General features: G+C 43.1%; 1 protein-coding gene across 1 annotated transcript; it reads right to left on the bottom strand.

Moving 5' to 3' along the window:
• Positions 1-6578: 6578 nt before the first annotated feature.
• Positions 6579-9546, bottom strand: LOC136521855 (uncharacterized). Its single transcript, XM_066515616.1, has 2 exons — positions 8404-9546; positions 6579-8219 (listed from the first exon to the last, which is right to left on the bottom strand). Exon 1 carries the CDS (start codon positions 9255-9257, stop codon positions 8793-8795), a length of 465 nt encoding a protein of 154 aa, XP_066371713.1. The 5' UTR covers positions 9258-9546; the 3' UTR covers positions 6579-8219; positions 8404-8792.
• Between the last annotated feature and the right edge of the window lie 7646 nt (positions 9547-17192).

Raw genomic sequence — 17192 nt, 5'->3', positions numbered from 1 at the left:
TGCGATACTTTGTAGGATCAGCAACTAGCAAACCTTCAGCAGCGGAGAGTTTGGCCTTGGTGTCAATAGGTGTAGTAGTAGGGTGGAATTTAAACATACCAGCATGATGTAGGAGATCAACTGCATACTGGCGCTAGGAGAGAGTAAACCCATCCACAGAGCGACAGACATCAATGCCAAGAAAAAATGAAGATCACCGAGATCAGTCATGGAGAACTACGGACGAAGACGACCAATAATATCCTGAAGGAGTTTTGTGGTGGAAGCTGTCAAAATGATGTCATCAACATAGTGCAATATGTAGGCAAGTGTAGAGCCATGCCGAAGGACAAAAAGTGAAGAATCTGACGGTGAGGCAACAAAACCCAAGGTACAGATATAAGTGGCGAACCACTAGTACTAGGCATGAGGGGCTTGTTTCATACCATAGAGGGACATCTATAGGCGATGGCACACATGGTCGGGATGAACGGCGTCGATGAATCCAGACAATTGCTGACAATATACTATCTCGGAGATATTCCCATGAAGAAAGGTATTTTTGACATCCAGCTGATGAATGGGCCAAGACTGAGAAAACGCGATGCTCCTAACAGTGAGGATGGTGGCAGGCTTGACAACTGGACTAAAGGTCTCATCAAAATCAACATCGGGACGCTGTGAATAACCACGGACAATCCTAACGAGCCTTGTAGCGAGCCAATGAACCATGAATGAAAATTGTGTTTAAAAATCCATTTACCCACTGGTTTAGCCAATGAACGTTAATACTATTTTATTTAAACCTAGTCAAAGTTGTAGATTTCATCGAGCACTATTGCTGGCGTACGCTTTCCAAGTTGCGCCTTTCACCTTGTTTTCCACTTGTATTCAAATATATGTCCTGCAAAACATGATTCTTCCGCTACAAGTGGAACTATGTCAATAATAATTGCATATGTGTCATAAGTTTGTTTATTTCACCTATTTTGGATCTTAATTAGCGGTCGGATGTTATCGTTAGGGACCGCCAACAAATCCCCCAAGCTTAACATTTGCTCGTCTCGAGCAAATAACTAAGTCTTTGGTTGTTGATCAGGAGTTGCTACTATGCTGAATATATTTCATAAGTGCCATGCCTATAACAAAGTATTCTTTCGCAATTTAAATAAGTCGCCATTTTTATCGACGCCGCCAAGGAACACCAAGACGATAGTTCTTAACAATTATAGAAACAATATCCGCAAGCGCACAGATCTATCGTTGTAGCATTTCACCCGAAAATATTCAGTGTATCGTTATTTATATTTTTCCAAAGGAAGGCATGTTGTAAAGAGTCTAGCATCGATATGAACAATATTACATACTTGCATAGTGAACCAAAGTTTATAATAGGGGGTAAAAATGGTATTTTCAGGATAGTGGACACACACTTGGGCCAACCTTAAGGATAAAAGAGAAATAAAGAATAAAAGAATATTCCTAAGTGGAGCAGGCTTGTTCTAATATAGCCATGCAAAGAACAGTTGATAATCATACAAATTACATGGTTAGAACTAGACCTAAGTGTAAGTTGGACGGGGAGATCTCCGAGCACTACTCTGCCAGTAAGCGCGAGAGACTTTAAGACTCCTACACAATACCCAAACGTGGGGGATTACAAAGGACAGACAGGGTTGTCACCACCTGCTGCCTACCCCTCAACCGTGGAGTACCAGTCATATACGAAGGTTTCCGTGCACCCGGGCAACACGCCCGTGTACAAAGAAACTACCCATACCCCCTGGGACTCCAACCCTACGGATCGACAAGAATAGGACATGGGCAAACCCGAAGGAACGACGAACTGCCACCTCAACTTAGCTCTACTTCTAATCATACAAGTTATATGAATGATTAAGCATAAGGTTCTACATGTTAAGCTCATAACATAGAAACTATATGCTAGTTTATATGTCAAGATTATAACATTAAAACTATACTCTAGTTCAACAGCACAACTATATTGATAAAATGAGAGCAAGACTTTGGAAGAACTCTTCATATTATTCATACCAAAGATCCTTTCTTCCAAGGAGCCTGCTCTCCTTGATGGCTTTTGCCTTGCTCACAAATACTACTAAAATGTAAAAGAGAGTACAAGGTGTGGTGTGAGGTGTAGAGCCCAAATGAGGTGTGCATGTTGAGAATGAACTCCACCCTCCTATTTATACAAGCTACAGGTCGGTTTGGGCGTAGGTAAATTAGGAAAGCGCTATGAACCGCCTGTGCATGCCGCCATGCAACCGCCAGAGAAGAGTGGGGCCGAGCGGAGCTGGGGGCGGTGCGGCCGCAACCCCCTGGGATGGCCCGCTTGCCACCGCCTTGCTCTGGTGGGTTCCTGGGTGGGCCTAGATGGCTCCCCCATCGGTGCTCGGCCCATATTTGGTGGTTGGATGGGCCTTTGCTTGATTCCTTTGCGCAAGATTTGCTTTATGCTTTCCAAGTTGCGCCTTTCGCCTTGTTTTCCACTTGTATTCAAATATATGTCCTGCAAAACATTGATTTTTCCAATATAAGTGGAACTATGTCAATAATAATTATATATGTGTCATAAGTTTGTTTATTTCTCCTATTTTGGATCTTAATTGGTGGTCGGATGTTATCGTTAAGGACCGCCAACAACTACAACTTTCATATACAAAGTATCTTTATCCTACACCTTTCAATGAAGACTTGATTTTTCTAAGGTGACAAGTCCTTGTACACAATTAATATGCTGCTGAAACTTTATATTATTTTCTAAGCATCTTAACGATCACAAATGACAAAACTCAAAACTAAACATTCATAGATCTCATCGAGAGCTATAATTTTAATATACAAAATATCTTTATCCGACACCCTACAAGAAAGATATTTTTTTAAAGAGACAAGCCTAGTACCCGATTAATATGTTGCTGAAAATTTGTATTATGATTTTAGCACCTTAACTATCTGAAATGAAAAAATCAAAAAAGTTGTAGATCTCATCAAAAGCTATAATTTTCATATAAAAATCATCTTCACTCGAGGTCATATGAAAAAGATACGATTTTTTTAAGGTGGAGCCTTGTCGCTGACATGTGGGTCCCATCTGTCAGATTCATGCCACGTAGGATACTGGATTGGGTAAACGCCTATTTGGAGCTAGCTAGTTGAGACCTGTTACAACTTAAGGGAGCCAAAAATGCATTTTGTGAGTTTAGGGATCTAGATAACACCTACAGACAACTTTGAAGACCACAGTTGAATTGTACTAAGAACTAATGTACTGTGTCGTGCTGCATAGCTTCTCCCTAGCAACACAAAGCAATGTTGAACAGAAGAGTTGTTAATGCAATTCTGATGTTTTTAGCTCTGTCAGTCAAGTGATGCTTGATTAGTTCTTGCTAAGTTCACTAGCATCTATCTGCGTGGTTACCAGATCATGTTACATTTGTTTATTACCTTGCTTTTGTAGGTTTTGTGATAGGACTTGAAGGTGAAATATATACAAGTTCTGAGGACACTCAATCCTGTTTGATTATAGAGATGTCTTCTCTCCGAGTTGATATAATGGATGAGTCTGGGTATTGGATCAACGGCCAGTTTCTGGCAGGCGAGGCAAGAAGCTGAGAAATTCCTACATAAATCACTGTAGTGCCATGAGACATCAATTCTTTGAATTTGGTGCTTCTCGCATGTTACATGTACTCCAAATCTTTGTAACAATGATTGATTGTCTGAACACGTGATATCTCCATGTGATTGATTTATACTATATTAGAAGCCCTGAAAGAACAAGAAACCAACTAGCTATCATTCAAACTCTAAAAACAAATTATGAACTAACTCAAACGGATTCATCAACTGGTGCAGTGCCATCATCCTGAAACCATGGTTTTTATATGCCAACTTTTGCTATCAGGCGAAAAGTATTTTTTGAGAGGCCTATAATACCGATTTGTGTCACACTGACACTCTTTTGAGCAGTACACAATACACAGGAAGCTCAGTCACCGACCGACAAAACAGATCAAGCTTAACTTGTGAGTTGTGTGACACACTGACCAACTGTTTTTCAGAGGTAGGCTACTGACAATCTGTACGTACTGAATTGTAATGCTTCTACTGGTTGAATGGTCTCTGAATTCGATAAGCACATTCAAAATAAAACGCCAATAAGACTGAATTGTTTTGAGTAGTATTTACTATTTAGAAATGCTATATACGAGCCAATTATATACAGATTAGATACATTATATACAAACAACTCTGGTGCAAACAGCTATCATAAGCACTCCCAAGATTCGAGTCGAATCGATTCCGCCTCATCTTTAACCACTGCTACACATGATGAGTGATGCCACAAAGGCGGCAGCGGCAACAACTGCTATAATGTATCTCCTAAAAACAACATAGAATTCAAGTTACACCTAGTTATTTAGAGACTCCGACGCATTACATGCTGAATACTTTGAGATTACACAACACACTCAGTCCATGCACAGCTGTAGTTCCCATGTACATGGTACTGCAAGCCCATTGAGCCACGTATATATACTACCATTCCAAGCTGAGGCTTTTGCAGCCTGATAAAACTATTAAGTGGTTCAAATAATAGTGATGGAATATGCATGCCTATGCCCTATAGTACAATGGTAGGCATCTGATGCCCATAGTGACATTCAAACCATCAGCTTTCCCATAAAAGGGGAACAATCTACTATATATAAAGAAAATGAATCTGCATCATAGGATTCAGGCTGTGTTAGCAAACAATCTAGCCTCTGTATTTCATCAATGCTATGTGCACAACGTATATGATTGAGCATCTGTCTTCCCCCTGTAGTCACTGAAGACTTGCCTGAACCGGGCCATTCATCCTTGATGAACATTACCTGCACTTGAACATTATGACGTTAGATATCATATATATGTTGACAGGTCCAAGTAAATGCATCCTTCTCAAGTGAAATAATTTCTAGAAAAGGATTGCACTTCTAACAATGTTCAGATGCTTAGTGCTGATTCAACATGAACTCATGATCTTTTGTAATCAAGTCAAGTTGTTAAATATATGAGATACATTTCCCAATATATCAAGACAATCGTATTTAATGTCACAGCTAAAAGATGTTATGTGACAAGAGAATTTACATGCTGTAAAATCAAGAAATGGTCAAACACAGTGAAACTATCACGCAATGCACCCAATCAACGACTGTACTAACAAAAGAAACTAAGAAAATAACACACACTAGTAGAATTGTAAACAGAACAATCCATGCTATAATATAACACTGACAGAAATACAACGCAGGGAGCAGCAACATCAAAATGCTCCCAGATTCTAGCAACAAAGGAGAGGACAACCTACACCAGGAATATCTTTAACGAGCAAGTCAATCATCCACAACATTGAATTATCGATTCATTGTTTTATAAAAGATAGATTGAACATAGACTTGAAAAACATACCATTTAATAGCTAAACAGAAACACCTGAAGCATCTTCCAGTTTCCAGTGGTGCCTAAACAAATTGGAAACAGAATTCTTGCACAGGCAAAGAAATCTGTGTCAAACCATATGGGCCACAGACAACTATATATGTAACCTAACATCCAGATATTTTTTCTTTCAAAACTTAATAATTCAGATTTCAGATATTTTAGCTGCACAATTAAGCAGTTACGACATTAAAGATGCTGAATCAAAGATATAGGGGTCCAAAAGGGAAGGGCATGTACCTTGAGCAAGGAGAGCACCAACACCTTTAAGCAAGTAAACACTAAACAGAGACTAGAAGAATGGGTTAGAAAATGCACCTGGTGCCAGCAAGCAAACACATACCACACACATGTACCAAACCAAAACATACCACACATGCAGAGGCCACCATTCTTGTCCTATCGTCAATGCTAAAAACCAGTATCCAGCAGCTTGTTAGTCTCAGCAAACACACCTTCCACTGGCAATGAATTTCATTTTTTTTTTTTTTGATAAGGAATGAATTTCATGTTAAATTTGTCCTACATGACAGAAGCAGTAAAGCTAAAAAATACAGCCGAGGAATTAAAAATGGTTAGTTTTACTCCACCTAAGTACCACAACTGTTTAGGAGCCAATGTACATTTGTCTTATGGAGCTCAATTGTCATACTCTTGTACTAGAACAGTTCTCCAATCAAGATAAATCTCCCAGGTCATCATTTGGGCATATATAGTATCCACAGGTTTCAATTCAACATATTCCACCATATGGTTTTTCCATATTTGACACTGCAAAAATTGAAACACACATTGGCTCCTCAATTCCCAGTATCATACATCGCACTCAGCTTACCATGATACATACATCCCTTTAAATATTCATCGAGTTCTTCTTTCAAATCCATCAGAAACAAATTTTCTTAACCAAACAGTATTGTGAAAACCGATTGTTTTAGCAGCCTGCAATCAGAATAAAGCCATCTTGATCAACCACAGGAGCACCCTACACCGTCATTCTCCTAGGCAACCAAAAAGAAAAATCCTTGGCAACCACCATTCACAAAATAAGGAAACGCTTCCATGACCAAAATCATCGACACCTTAAATCCCAAAAATGAAGAAACATCTATATTACGAGGCACGTGGTCACAAAATGTGAGTCCCTGGCACATAAGATCGAGTACCATCCAACAAAACCAGACAATGATGTGAATCTATGATCAATTTCCTACTCTGTTCAGCCAATACAGCATGCCCTAATTCCTTCTAAAAGAGCAAGAAGAAACACTCAGCAGATTAGCTAACAATTTCTCCAACTGGTCACAAGCCATCATTAACCAGGTGCCCTGCAATGCCTCAGCAAAAGCAGTACAGGTATGGACTGAGTGCACTGAATGGATCCTCAGCAAATCATGCTTGCCAATGCCATTTGATTGCTCATGTTATTACTTGATATGATGCATGTCTCAAGCTTCTATCTTCTTCTCCCATAGAAAAGAAGGAAAACCTCGCACATGAGAACTTCGTCTAGAGACACTTCTGCGATGCTCAATGACACCAACTAGACGATATCTAGCATTATCTTTATCCCCAGACCTTAAGGTTTGCGAAATAATAATTCAAAAGGTCAAACAAACGAAATGTTAGATTAGCTATCAACATCACTAACAAGAAAATACTACCAGATTAACAGTTTTGACATATATCAAGTGACTAGCTGATTCCAAAACATAAAACAAAATTAGTGTCACAGTACAATTGTATTAATAGTCAGTTCATTCCATTTTTTATCCACACAAAAAGGGAAAATAAAATCCTTAGCTGTTTCATTTTGCAGAAAGGGATCACATAGCCATTGGCATATGTCGCAAATGGCCTATATGTGAGACCCAAGACTAGGCAGTCATCACAATTCAATTAGACTTCCCAATCAGCATGCAATGGAAGTACTAGATGCTAGTTGCCTATTGTCCCATTTTCATAGTACAGTCAGATATACTAAAAAGCATAACTAAACTATTATAGAAATCTTTGTTCTGTACCATTTTTTTACAAAATTTTCAGACCTTTTTCAACACTGCTGCTATTTTTGTGCATATACTACAGAGGTCACACTTGGGTCGCCAGGGGTGACAAAAACCCAGCAGAAACAACATAGGCAACAAAAGAAACCCAAGTAGCACAAGACAAAGTGATAATTTATTAAGAACTCAAACAAATTTATTTCTAGCACTACTCCAGGTCAGACAAATGGCAACTAGAAATTCTTTTATAGAGACATAAAAGCACCTTCTGAATGAACAAAATTGAAACATGCAGTCTAAACAACTATTTTGAACTATACACCATATCTTCTTCAATCTTTCCTAAAGATACTGAACAAACTATAAAATAAAAAGTAGCTACTGCAAATGAGAAACTTCAAACTGCATAAAAGTAATAACTATTGCAGTTAAAAACTTCGAACTCGGGTCTTCTCCCACTTGGTTTGCAGTATTTTCCAGCTCTACTTATTGTGTTCTATCCTGATTTAGTGCGATGGCATTTTTGTTATCATGGGACTCGACAGGTTGCTCTTTTCCTCCACTTTTCCGTGATGGTCACATTCAGCTCAGGCCATCAAGTGATGAGCTTTCACTGATGTTTGCCACCATCTGTCCTCTGTCTTTGCTTCGACTGGTGGGGCAAGAGAAAGCAAAATCTTTTCAGCACGCTGGTCCTTCCCATTGATCCCTTCTTCACAATGCCTGTTTATCACAAATGAAATGAACACAAAATACAGAAAGTAAGAAACAAGGAAAAAACATACTAGAACAACTAATAAATTTCCATCCACTGAAGTGCTCCCACAATGCAACTACTGAAGTATGAACACATTGTGGATTCATTGTTCTATAAAAGATAGATTGAGCATAGACTTGAAAAACATACCATTTAATAACTAAACCAGAAGCACCTGAAGCATCTTCCAATTTCTAGTGGTGCCTAAACAAATTGAAAACAGATTATCTAGCACAACCAAAGAAATCTGCACCAAATCATATGGGCCACAGACAACTATACAATATATGGAACCTAAAATCCAGATATTTTCTGTTTCAAAATATTTCAGATTTCAGATACTTGTAGCTGCATAATTAAGCAATAGGTCATTAAAAGTGCTGAATCAAAGATAGGGCCCGGAAGGGGAGGGTATGTACCTTGAGCAAGGAGAGCAGCAACACCTGTAAGTAAGCAACTAAAACAGAGACTTGAAGAACGTGTTAGAAAACGCACCTGGCGCCAGCAATCAAACACAAACCAAACTGCACCGACCAAACCTAGCACATGTCGATCTCCGGAGGTGGAGGCGGGAGCTGCACCGCTGCCGGCTGCTGCTGTGGCGGATCGAACTTCAAGGCATACAACCCATACAAGTAGTAACCGATGTCCACGCACGTCATGAGCACGATCGCGGCCAAGCCGAGGTACACCCAGACGCGGAAGATCGGTATCCAGAAGCGGGCCTCCTCTGGATCTGTCGTGAAGGAGACGACCCTGACGACACTGATCAAAAAGTGGAGCCCGACGAGCGCCATGCCCCAGGTGCGGCCCATGCCGCCGAACACGCAGTTCACGGCGTACGGAAATAGCAGCTTCATCTTCAACGGCGGCGAGGGACGCTTCTCATCCGAAGCCGCCGCGGGTGGGGCCGGAGGTGGGCTCGGCATCGCAACAGGGGCCAAAGGGGCAACGACTCGAGAGGAGCGGGGATCGAGCGAGGAGGGAGGAGCACCTGCGGACATCGGGCGAGGGGGGAGGAGCACCTGCGGCCTCGCAGGAATCGATCGAGGGAGCCGCCGGGTCAAGATCGCGAAGCGCGCTCGGAGCTGTGGCCGGGAGATCGAGATCAGGATTGCGGGAATCGGAAACTCTGGGGATCGATTGCTCTGGGGGGGGGGGAGGCGACGCCGACGCGCTAGGGTTTTATTGCCCGAGAAGATGAATCGCAGTCGGTTTTGTGGAATTCTGGTGTCGCGTATCCCTCACGCGCCAACCTGGAGGAAGAAGAAGAGTCGGAATTGGCTGCTAGGCCTCCCGCCTCCGCTCCGGCACGGGGAGGTTTAACCGCGTGTTTTTTGTTCGTTATACCGATTTTACCATTGAGCTCTTTTTTACAAAAATAAATAAAAATAGTAGGATTTTTCATTATTACCGTCTTTACTCTTGCACCTTAACAAAAAAAATGAAAATTAAAATAAATGGATGCACTGGTGTAAGCTTCACGCAAAAACTAAAAATACTTGTGTATCAATTCAAACCCATAAATAAATCTTCGTTCCGCATATTGATGTTGAGAATAGCTCGATATATTGATTCCAAGCTTGTAAGAGTTATTATGCAAGCATCATACAATGGTCTAGTATTTTTTTAGGATTTTTTAAAAAATGCATAGTGTAAAGGAAAATGATACTCCATCCATTTCAAATTATAAGTCGCTTTGATTTTTTTGTACATCCATTTTGTTACGTATCTGGATGTAATATTATGTCTAGATACATAGCAAAATGAATGAACCAAAAAAGTCAAAGTGACTTATAATTTGGAACGGATGGAGTATATAAAATAGATTTGTACTGATTAGTTTAGACGAATTATTTTTCAACCTCTGTCTCTTTAGGTAGTGTTTGGTTTTTGGATGGGGTGGGATGAGGATGGGATAGATCCACTTTTTGGGTGTTTGGTTAGGAGTCATCACGAACTGGGATATGAACATATTAGTGGAATATTCGATCAAATCGGGGCGAGTCCGTCCCAGAAAATAGCGCGGACAGGGATGTCCCCCTGCGACGGCATGAGCATCTCTGGGTGATGGCGGACAGGGATCGCGGCCTCCTTCAGTGTGGGCGAGCTCTGGTCGGGCGCCCGCAGGACCACCTTCAGGCTCCGACGCAGCGCAGCCTTAGCTCCAGCGTGGCACGGCCCAAGCTCGCGGAGCTCCAGCATATGGGTGAAAGCTCTAGTTTGGTTTTGGTGAATTGATGAAACTCAAGTGCTAACCTAGTTTATCAAAGTGATTATGAGATAAGTAGCACTATTCCAAGTGGTGTAGCAATGGTGAAGATCATGATGATGGGGTGACCATGGTGATGATCAAGTGCTTGGACTTAGAAAAGAAGAAAGAGAAAAAAAAGCTCAAGGCAAAGGTAAAACTTGATAGGAGCTTTTTGGTTTGGTGATCGAGACACTTAGCGAGTGTGATCATATTTGGGATCGATAGTCGTACTATTAAGAGGGGTGAAACTCGTATCAAAGTGCCACTAGATGCTCTAACTCATTGCATATGTATTTAGATCTAGTGGAGTGCCAACACCCTTAAAAATATTTGTAAAAATATGCTAACACACATGCACATGGTGAAATACTTGATGGTTGGCACATTTGAGCAAGGGTGGAAAAGTTGGTAAAGTCGAGGAAGTCACTGAGCTGATCGGACGTAGGACCAAACGCTAGACTTGCACGTTCTATCAGTAGTGGAGCAGTGGCTCGACTTCGGTTAAGTGACCGGACTCTGGTGCGTAATGATCGGACGCGTGTTGACGATCGTTAACATCAATCATAAACCGCCAACATAACTTGCATATATATTTAATTCCATCACCAACACATAGGAATAAGGGTTTAAACTAATGAATTTCATGAGCTTTGGTGAATATGTGACTGCAGGAGGATTTATCTAAAAAACTGCTCTTGGGACCACTGTCATACACTCCAAACAAGCAAACCGATGACAACAAGTGATTTAACCCATGAAAATTACGAAAGACAACTCTAGAAGGTTTCAGAGGACACCACGCCAAAGCTTGGGCCAAATGGACACAATAGTGGGCTAGCCGGCCCACTAGGGAGGCCGCCCGGCCTGCTCTGGAGCCCGCTCGCCCTCCGCCACCTCGTGTGCATTTTCAAGATCTACACCGTTGATTTTAAGACGGTTATAGGTCGGTTCATCCAACGATGATCGAGGGAGTTGACGTGGATCGATGACATGGCGATTCCTTGCCCCCTACTCCACCTTGATTCCTTGACCCTACTCCACCTCGATTCCTTGCCCCCTCCTCCACCTTAGGCCTATATATAGCAGCCCTACCCCCTCCCTAGAGTCATCCTAAAAACCCTAATTTATATCCTCCTCGTCAGGATCAGAGCCATCTCTCAAGATGTAGAAGTAGAATAGCTCTAGTTGAGAATTAGGGAGAGTTAAGCTATGCTCGGGTTCTGGAGAAATCTTCGGAGGTCGAGTATATTTTTATATCTTACCTTTGCAAGACTTATGCTTTAATATAGTTATCTTCTCTTCACTTTTATACCTTTTGTGTGTATGGTTAGTATAGTTATCATATCTTAGCATGGGATCTTCGCTCACATCGAGTGCTCTAGTTATTATATGTGATTAGAGTAGTAATTAATAGTATAGACATGGTGTCTAGACTATGAGTTACCTAAGATTGCACCCAACCCCGCGGATAGTTGTGATAGCCCTAGGTGGTGACAGCCTTGATGGCCTATGTAGTCCACCACGTTTGGGTTGGTGTTTGTAGGACCATAGTCAGAGCTTCCTTATCCCTTTCTATGGCTAGTGTTCCGATGTCCCAAAGTGCTATTGTGTGTGATCGCTATATCTACCCATGCTTTAGTTATACCCTCTAATCTAAACTAGAATAGAACCGAAGTAATAGAGAAGTATTTAGGAACCTTGAACTCAACCGTTGTCCTCTCAATTTAGCTAGACTACTCATTTATATACCATTGAATTCTCTTATGTGTGTTATTATTCATAACTCTTATCATAAACAACACTTAACCCCACTTTAGTTTAGTTAGTATACTAGTTAGTAGATATATGATAGTGAACTATCAACTTCTTTAACCATTGTTTCCCTGTGGATAACTACGATACTTTGGAATACTCCCGAGTGAAAGCTATAAAGGTATCCGTGCGCTTGTGGATTTATCTGTGTGCGTTTAAAAATACCAACAATGAGCAGGACTTGGGTCTGTTGTTGGCGTGCTGCGACTATGAGGGTCGAACTCGGCCCTAAATCCGGCCATGCACCCTCAGACATGTTAGGTCATGGAAAGGAGGCTCGGAGAGCTCTTTGGAAGTGACCGGATACCACGTTGATGGCACATCCGGTCATCCCCTCGGTGCATCAGGTCACAGTGTTGGGCACGTGGGCATGCAGGCGAGCGGACATGGCGTCGGGTGCGTTAGGTCATTGATCAGCGCGTCCGATCACAACTTAACCACGCGCGCGATGGCTCTCGACCATTGGAGATTAGGCAGTCAAGGTTTAAAGGCAGGACACAAGGCTGACATCCATTGACCAGACGCTAAAGACCGAGCATCAGGTCATTTCGACCTGCATGTCCGGTCGTCCCGAGCTGGGCTGCTTTGTGGGCCCAACGACTCTATTTCAATGAAGCCATTATATAAGGTGTTTGTCGGCTCAAGCTCACTCTCTTGGCAATTTGCATTGACATAGCAATAGCTTAGCCAAAGCCCTCCCACTCATCTCCATCATTGATTCCTCATCTTTGTGAGATTGGGAGTGAATCCAAGTGAATTGCTTGAGTGATTGCATCTAGAGGCACTTGGTGTTCGTGTTTCGCTGTGGGATTCGCTTGTTACTCTTGGTGGTTGCCGCCACCTAGACGGCTTGGTGCAGCGACGATCATCGAGCGGAGAAAGGTGCTTGTCTCCAGCTCCGATCGTGGTGATTGTGAGGGGTTCTTGACCTTTCCCCGTCGGAGAGCCAAAAGGTACTCTAGTTCATTGCTCGTGGCTTGTGTGATCCTTATCTTGTGTTGGTTGTGCGGCATCCGGTTGTGGGTTTGGCGTGTGATGCCAATTAGCGCATGAACCTCCAATTGAGTGAATCGCCACACCGAGGACTAGCTTGCCAGCAAGCAAGCGAACCTTGGTAAAAAATCTTGTGTCATCATTGTCCGAGGATTTCTTGGTATTCATTATGATTGATTTGTGATCATCTCATGATTGGCTCAATTCCTTGACATAGCAGTATAATCATCACATCCCCTCTCTTATATTTACATTTCTAGTGTTGCTTTGCTCTTTAGTGTAATTATTTTTTAGAGCAAGCTTGAGTCGGGTCTAGTGGTTAGTGTGACTCTTTAGTTAGTATTTGAGAGCACACTAACTTAGTGTAGTAACATAGCCTCTGTGTGCTTAGAGATCATAGTCACTAGAATTGTGGTAGGTGGCTTGTATTTTTAGTAGGCTAGCGCAACACTCGTTTCACTGTTTCATTGTCTAACATCTTTGCTAAGTGTTGTTGTAGAAATTTTTAATAGGCTCTTCACCCCCCCTCTAGCCATTAGGACCTTTCAAGTGGTATCAGAGCGGTGGTTACCGTGATTTGAGGCTTAACAACCATCGGTGTCAAAATGGCACAAATCAACAATACCAAGAAGCCACCCCAATTTGATGGCTCCAATTATCCTTATTGGAAGGCTAAGATGACAACATATATCAAGTCAATCAATAGAAATGTGTGGAAGGTGGTGGAGACCAAGATTGATGATTGCCAATAAGGAGGCTCCCACCGCCGCCGAAGAAGTGCTACTTCAAAACAATGACATTGCTCTCAGTGCCATTTATGATGCTTTGGATGAGAGAACATTTGAGCAAATTAAGAACATTGAGAGGGCTCATGAGGCATGGAAGAAGTTGGAGGAGTCATTTGAGGGCACTCAAGCTGTGAAGGGTGCAAAGGCATACATTCTCAAGGAAAAGTTTGCAAGCTTCAAGATGAAGGAGGATGAGAGTGTGCTAGAGACGTTCCATAGGCTTCAAGTGCTTGTCAATGATCTCAAAGCACTTGGAGAAGAGGTGAAGGACAAGGACTTCTCCCACAAGTTCTTGAGATGCTTACCTTCAAGATTTGGCACATTGTTCCCTATTCTAGTGAGGAGTGGTTTGGACACCATGACACCAAACCAAGTGTTAGGAGATGTGATGACCGATGACACTTATAGAGATGATGATGAGAATGAAGAAAAGAAGGAGAAGAAAGATGAGAAGAAGGATAAGAAGAAGAAGAGTGTGGCATTCACGGCCACATCATCCAAGGGCAAGGCAAATCAAGAATCATCGAGCGAAGATGAAGGCTCATTCTCTTGGGATGATGATGATGATGATGATGAGAAGATGGCTCTCTTTGTGAAGAGATTTGGCAAGTTCATGGTGAAGAAGGGCTACCATGCTAGAAGAAAGAAGTCTTCATCCAAGAATAAGGAAGAGTCAAGAAGGTGTTTCAAGTGTGGAAGCAAGGATCATCTTGTTGCTCAATGTCCATACAATAGCGACAATGATGATGATGGCAAGAAGAGCAAGAAGAAGGACAAGAACAAAAAGAAGGAGAAGGACAAGATGACCTTCAAGAAGAAGAAAAAGAAGGGTGGTTCATATGTGGTCACTTGGGATAGTGATGCTTCCTCAAGTGATGATGATGATAGTGATGATGACAAGACCACCAAGAAGAAGGCTCTTGCAAACATTGCTGTCAATGAGAAGCCTTCTCTCTTCAACACTCCATCATGCTTCATGGCTAAGGCCACTAAGGTACAAACTTGTGATAATGGATGTGATGAGGAACATGATAATGAAAATGAAAGTGAAAGTGATGATGATGAACCAACTAAAGATGAACTACTTGACATGTTAGATGATGCTAAGGAGCCCCAGGAAACTAGGAGATGATGACGAAGACCACAGCGGAAACTAGGAGTTATTCAGCTCATTCTGACATTTCTCTTCTATACGGTGCCCCAGGAAACTAGGAGATGATGATGAAGACCACAGCAGAAACCGCGTCACATAGGACGGCTAGTGGACCACCATCGTACCTACAGTGCAACCATGGCAGGCATAGTAGCACCACGCCATATCATGCCACAGCGTGGCTTTAAGACCATGATGACAGCAATGCCCGGATGTGCTCCACAAGATGGCGTAACTTGCAAGTCAAGTTAGTTAGGCCCTCCCTTAGGCTCACGACCCTTCGGTCAGGAGAACCTCCTGCTTTGTATGTGTCCTAGCCCCAAACTCTATATAAGGGTAGCCGGGGCACCCTTTCTAGACATTTTGAGTCCTCTTCTCATTCACTCACTCTCCATCATAGCTGGGCTCCTAAAGCTTCCCTTCGGGCTGCCCCTCTCCTAGCTCTTCTTCCTCTTCCCCCATTCTTGCCCCCATTGTAAGAACTTCAGACCATTCAAGCGAGGAACACGTACTCGATCATCTCTGAGACTGAACGTAGGGCTCTAGCCTAAACTAGTATAAATCCTCATGTCTTTTGGATGCTACCATCATCTTCCTAGAGCAGCGCAACAATCGTATAAGTTTACTAGTCTAGTTTACGAAACACTGATAGTTCGCGCGCCAGGTAGGGGATAGTCACGCACTCTCATTTGTTGGGAAGGAAGCGAAGGCTCCTCGCACCGCTGATGTACACGCTGGCGGAATGGCCCACGGTAACCACTTCCACCGTGAAAACTATGAGTTCATCTTCATGAAAGGGCCAACGCCCGTGTCCGCCTTTAGTTATAGCCCGGACCTCCACTCTAGAGGTCTGGACCACGTGATCCACAATGGACGAACTCCCGAAACTACCCTCGGGGGTTGCATCCCAGAGTTCACCTACGTAGGGGGCCTAATACCCTCTCCCATCACTGGCCAGGGCCAAGACTTCCACCTAGGAAGCCAGAGGCCTATGGCTCATGGTGAGCTCACCTAAGAAATGGCCCGCGGTGGCCACATTCTTTCGAGGAATCATGAGATCACCTGAACCAACGGGTCAATGCCCACCACCGGCTCCTACCCAGTCTAGACCTACCGCGTAGGAAAACTAGATTCCATGGTAGAGCCACGCCCTAGACAACGTCACCGCCGTCGGTAGAACACAATGAGCCAGGGCACACACAAGCGGCAAAACGCCCGATGCCACGTGGCGTCGTCACTGGTGATCAGGTGGCTAACCGGCGTCGCGTCACACAGGGCCAAGCCTAGAACCAAGATCCAATCCTGGTTCATAGACAAGCCAGGTGATACCTCTCCGTGAACTGTCAACTATCCCTCGGAGTCACATGCATCTGAGGAAGCAGGCTCCCTAAGTGCACCACATGCTGCGATGAGTGGATTTAACCGCATTGCACTCAAAGCCAGCTCCCACAGCGATAGGTCATGACAGCTCTCTGTCAAAAGTAGAAATTACACCTGGAGGCAGAGACGCGGTGGCAACGACATTGTCGTGCCAGGAGAACTCAAGCACAGGAACACACGAGCTCTTCTGGCCAGAAACTACAATAGGACGGACATAAAGAAGTCATCCCCAAGGGGTCGCGAGCCCTTTGAGGAAATCAGGCCAGCAAGGACTGGCCCAAGGTTGCCTGAGAGGCCGATCCATGGTAGCTACGACTGCTCAGAGTAGTCCAAAAGCTACCCCATCAGCTCACCGCCTAGGGACTATAATGACTCCATCGCGAGCAAGCGCTCAGGGGCACACAACGCCTCAGACAACAACTCCGCCACAAGCAGACGCTTGGGGGCTCGGCACACCCCAAGTAATGGCAACCAGTCCCCCGACAACTTTCGGTACATTGGTCAGTCACATCAACTTTGACCCTAACCTCTCTACCCAAACATGTCCACATACACATGT

The sequence above is a fragment of the Miscanthus floridulus genome, chromosome 18, assembly GCF_019320115.1.
Source record: "Miscanthus floridulus cultivar M001 chromosome 18, ASM1932011v1, whole genome shotgun sequence".
In the NCBI taxonomy this organism is placed as follows: Eukaryota; Viridiplantae; Streptophyta; class Magnoliopsida; order Poales; family Poaceae; genus Miscanthus; species Miscanthus floridulus.
Note: the sequence above shows the minus strand (reverse complement) of the source record. Positions and strands in the feature narration are given on the sequence as shown.

Bases quoted from the DNA above. Each gene is read 5' to 3' on its own strand.
- LOC136521855 (XM_066515616.1), bottom strand. From the start codon at position 9,257: ATGTCCGCAGGTGCTCCTCCCTCCTCGCTCGATCCCCGCTCCTCTCGA.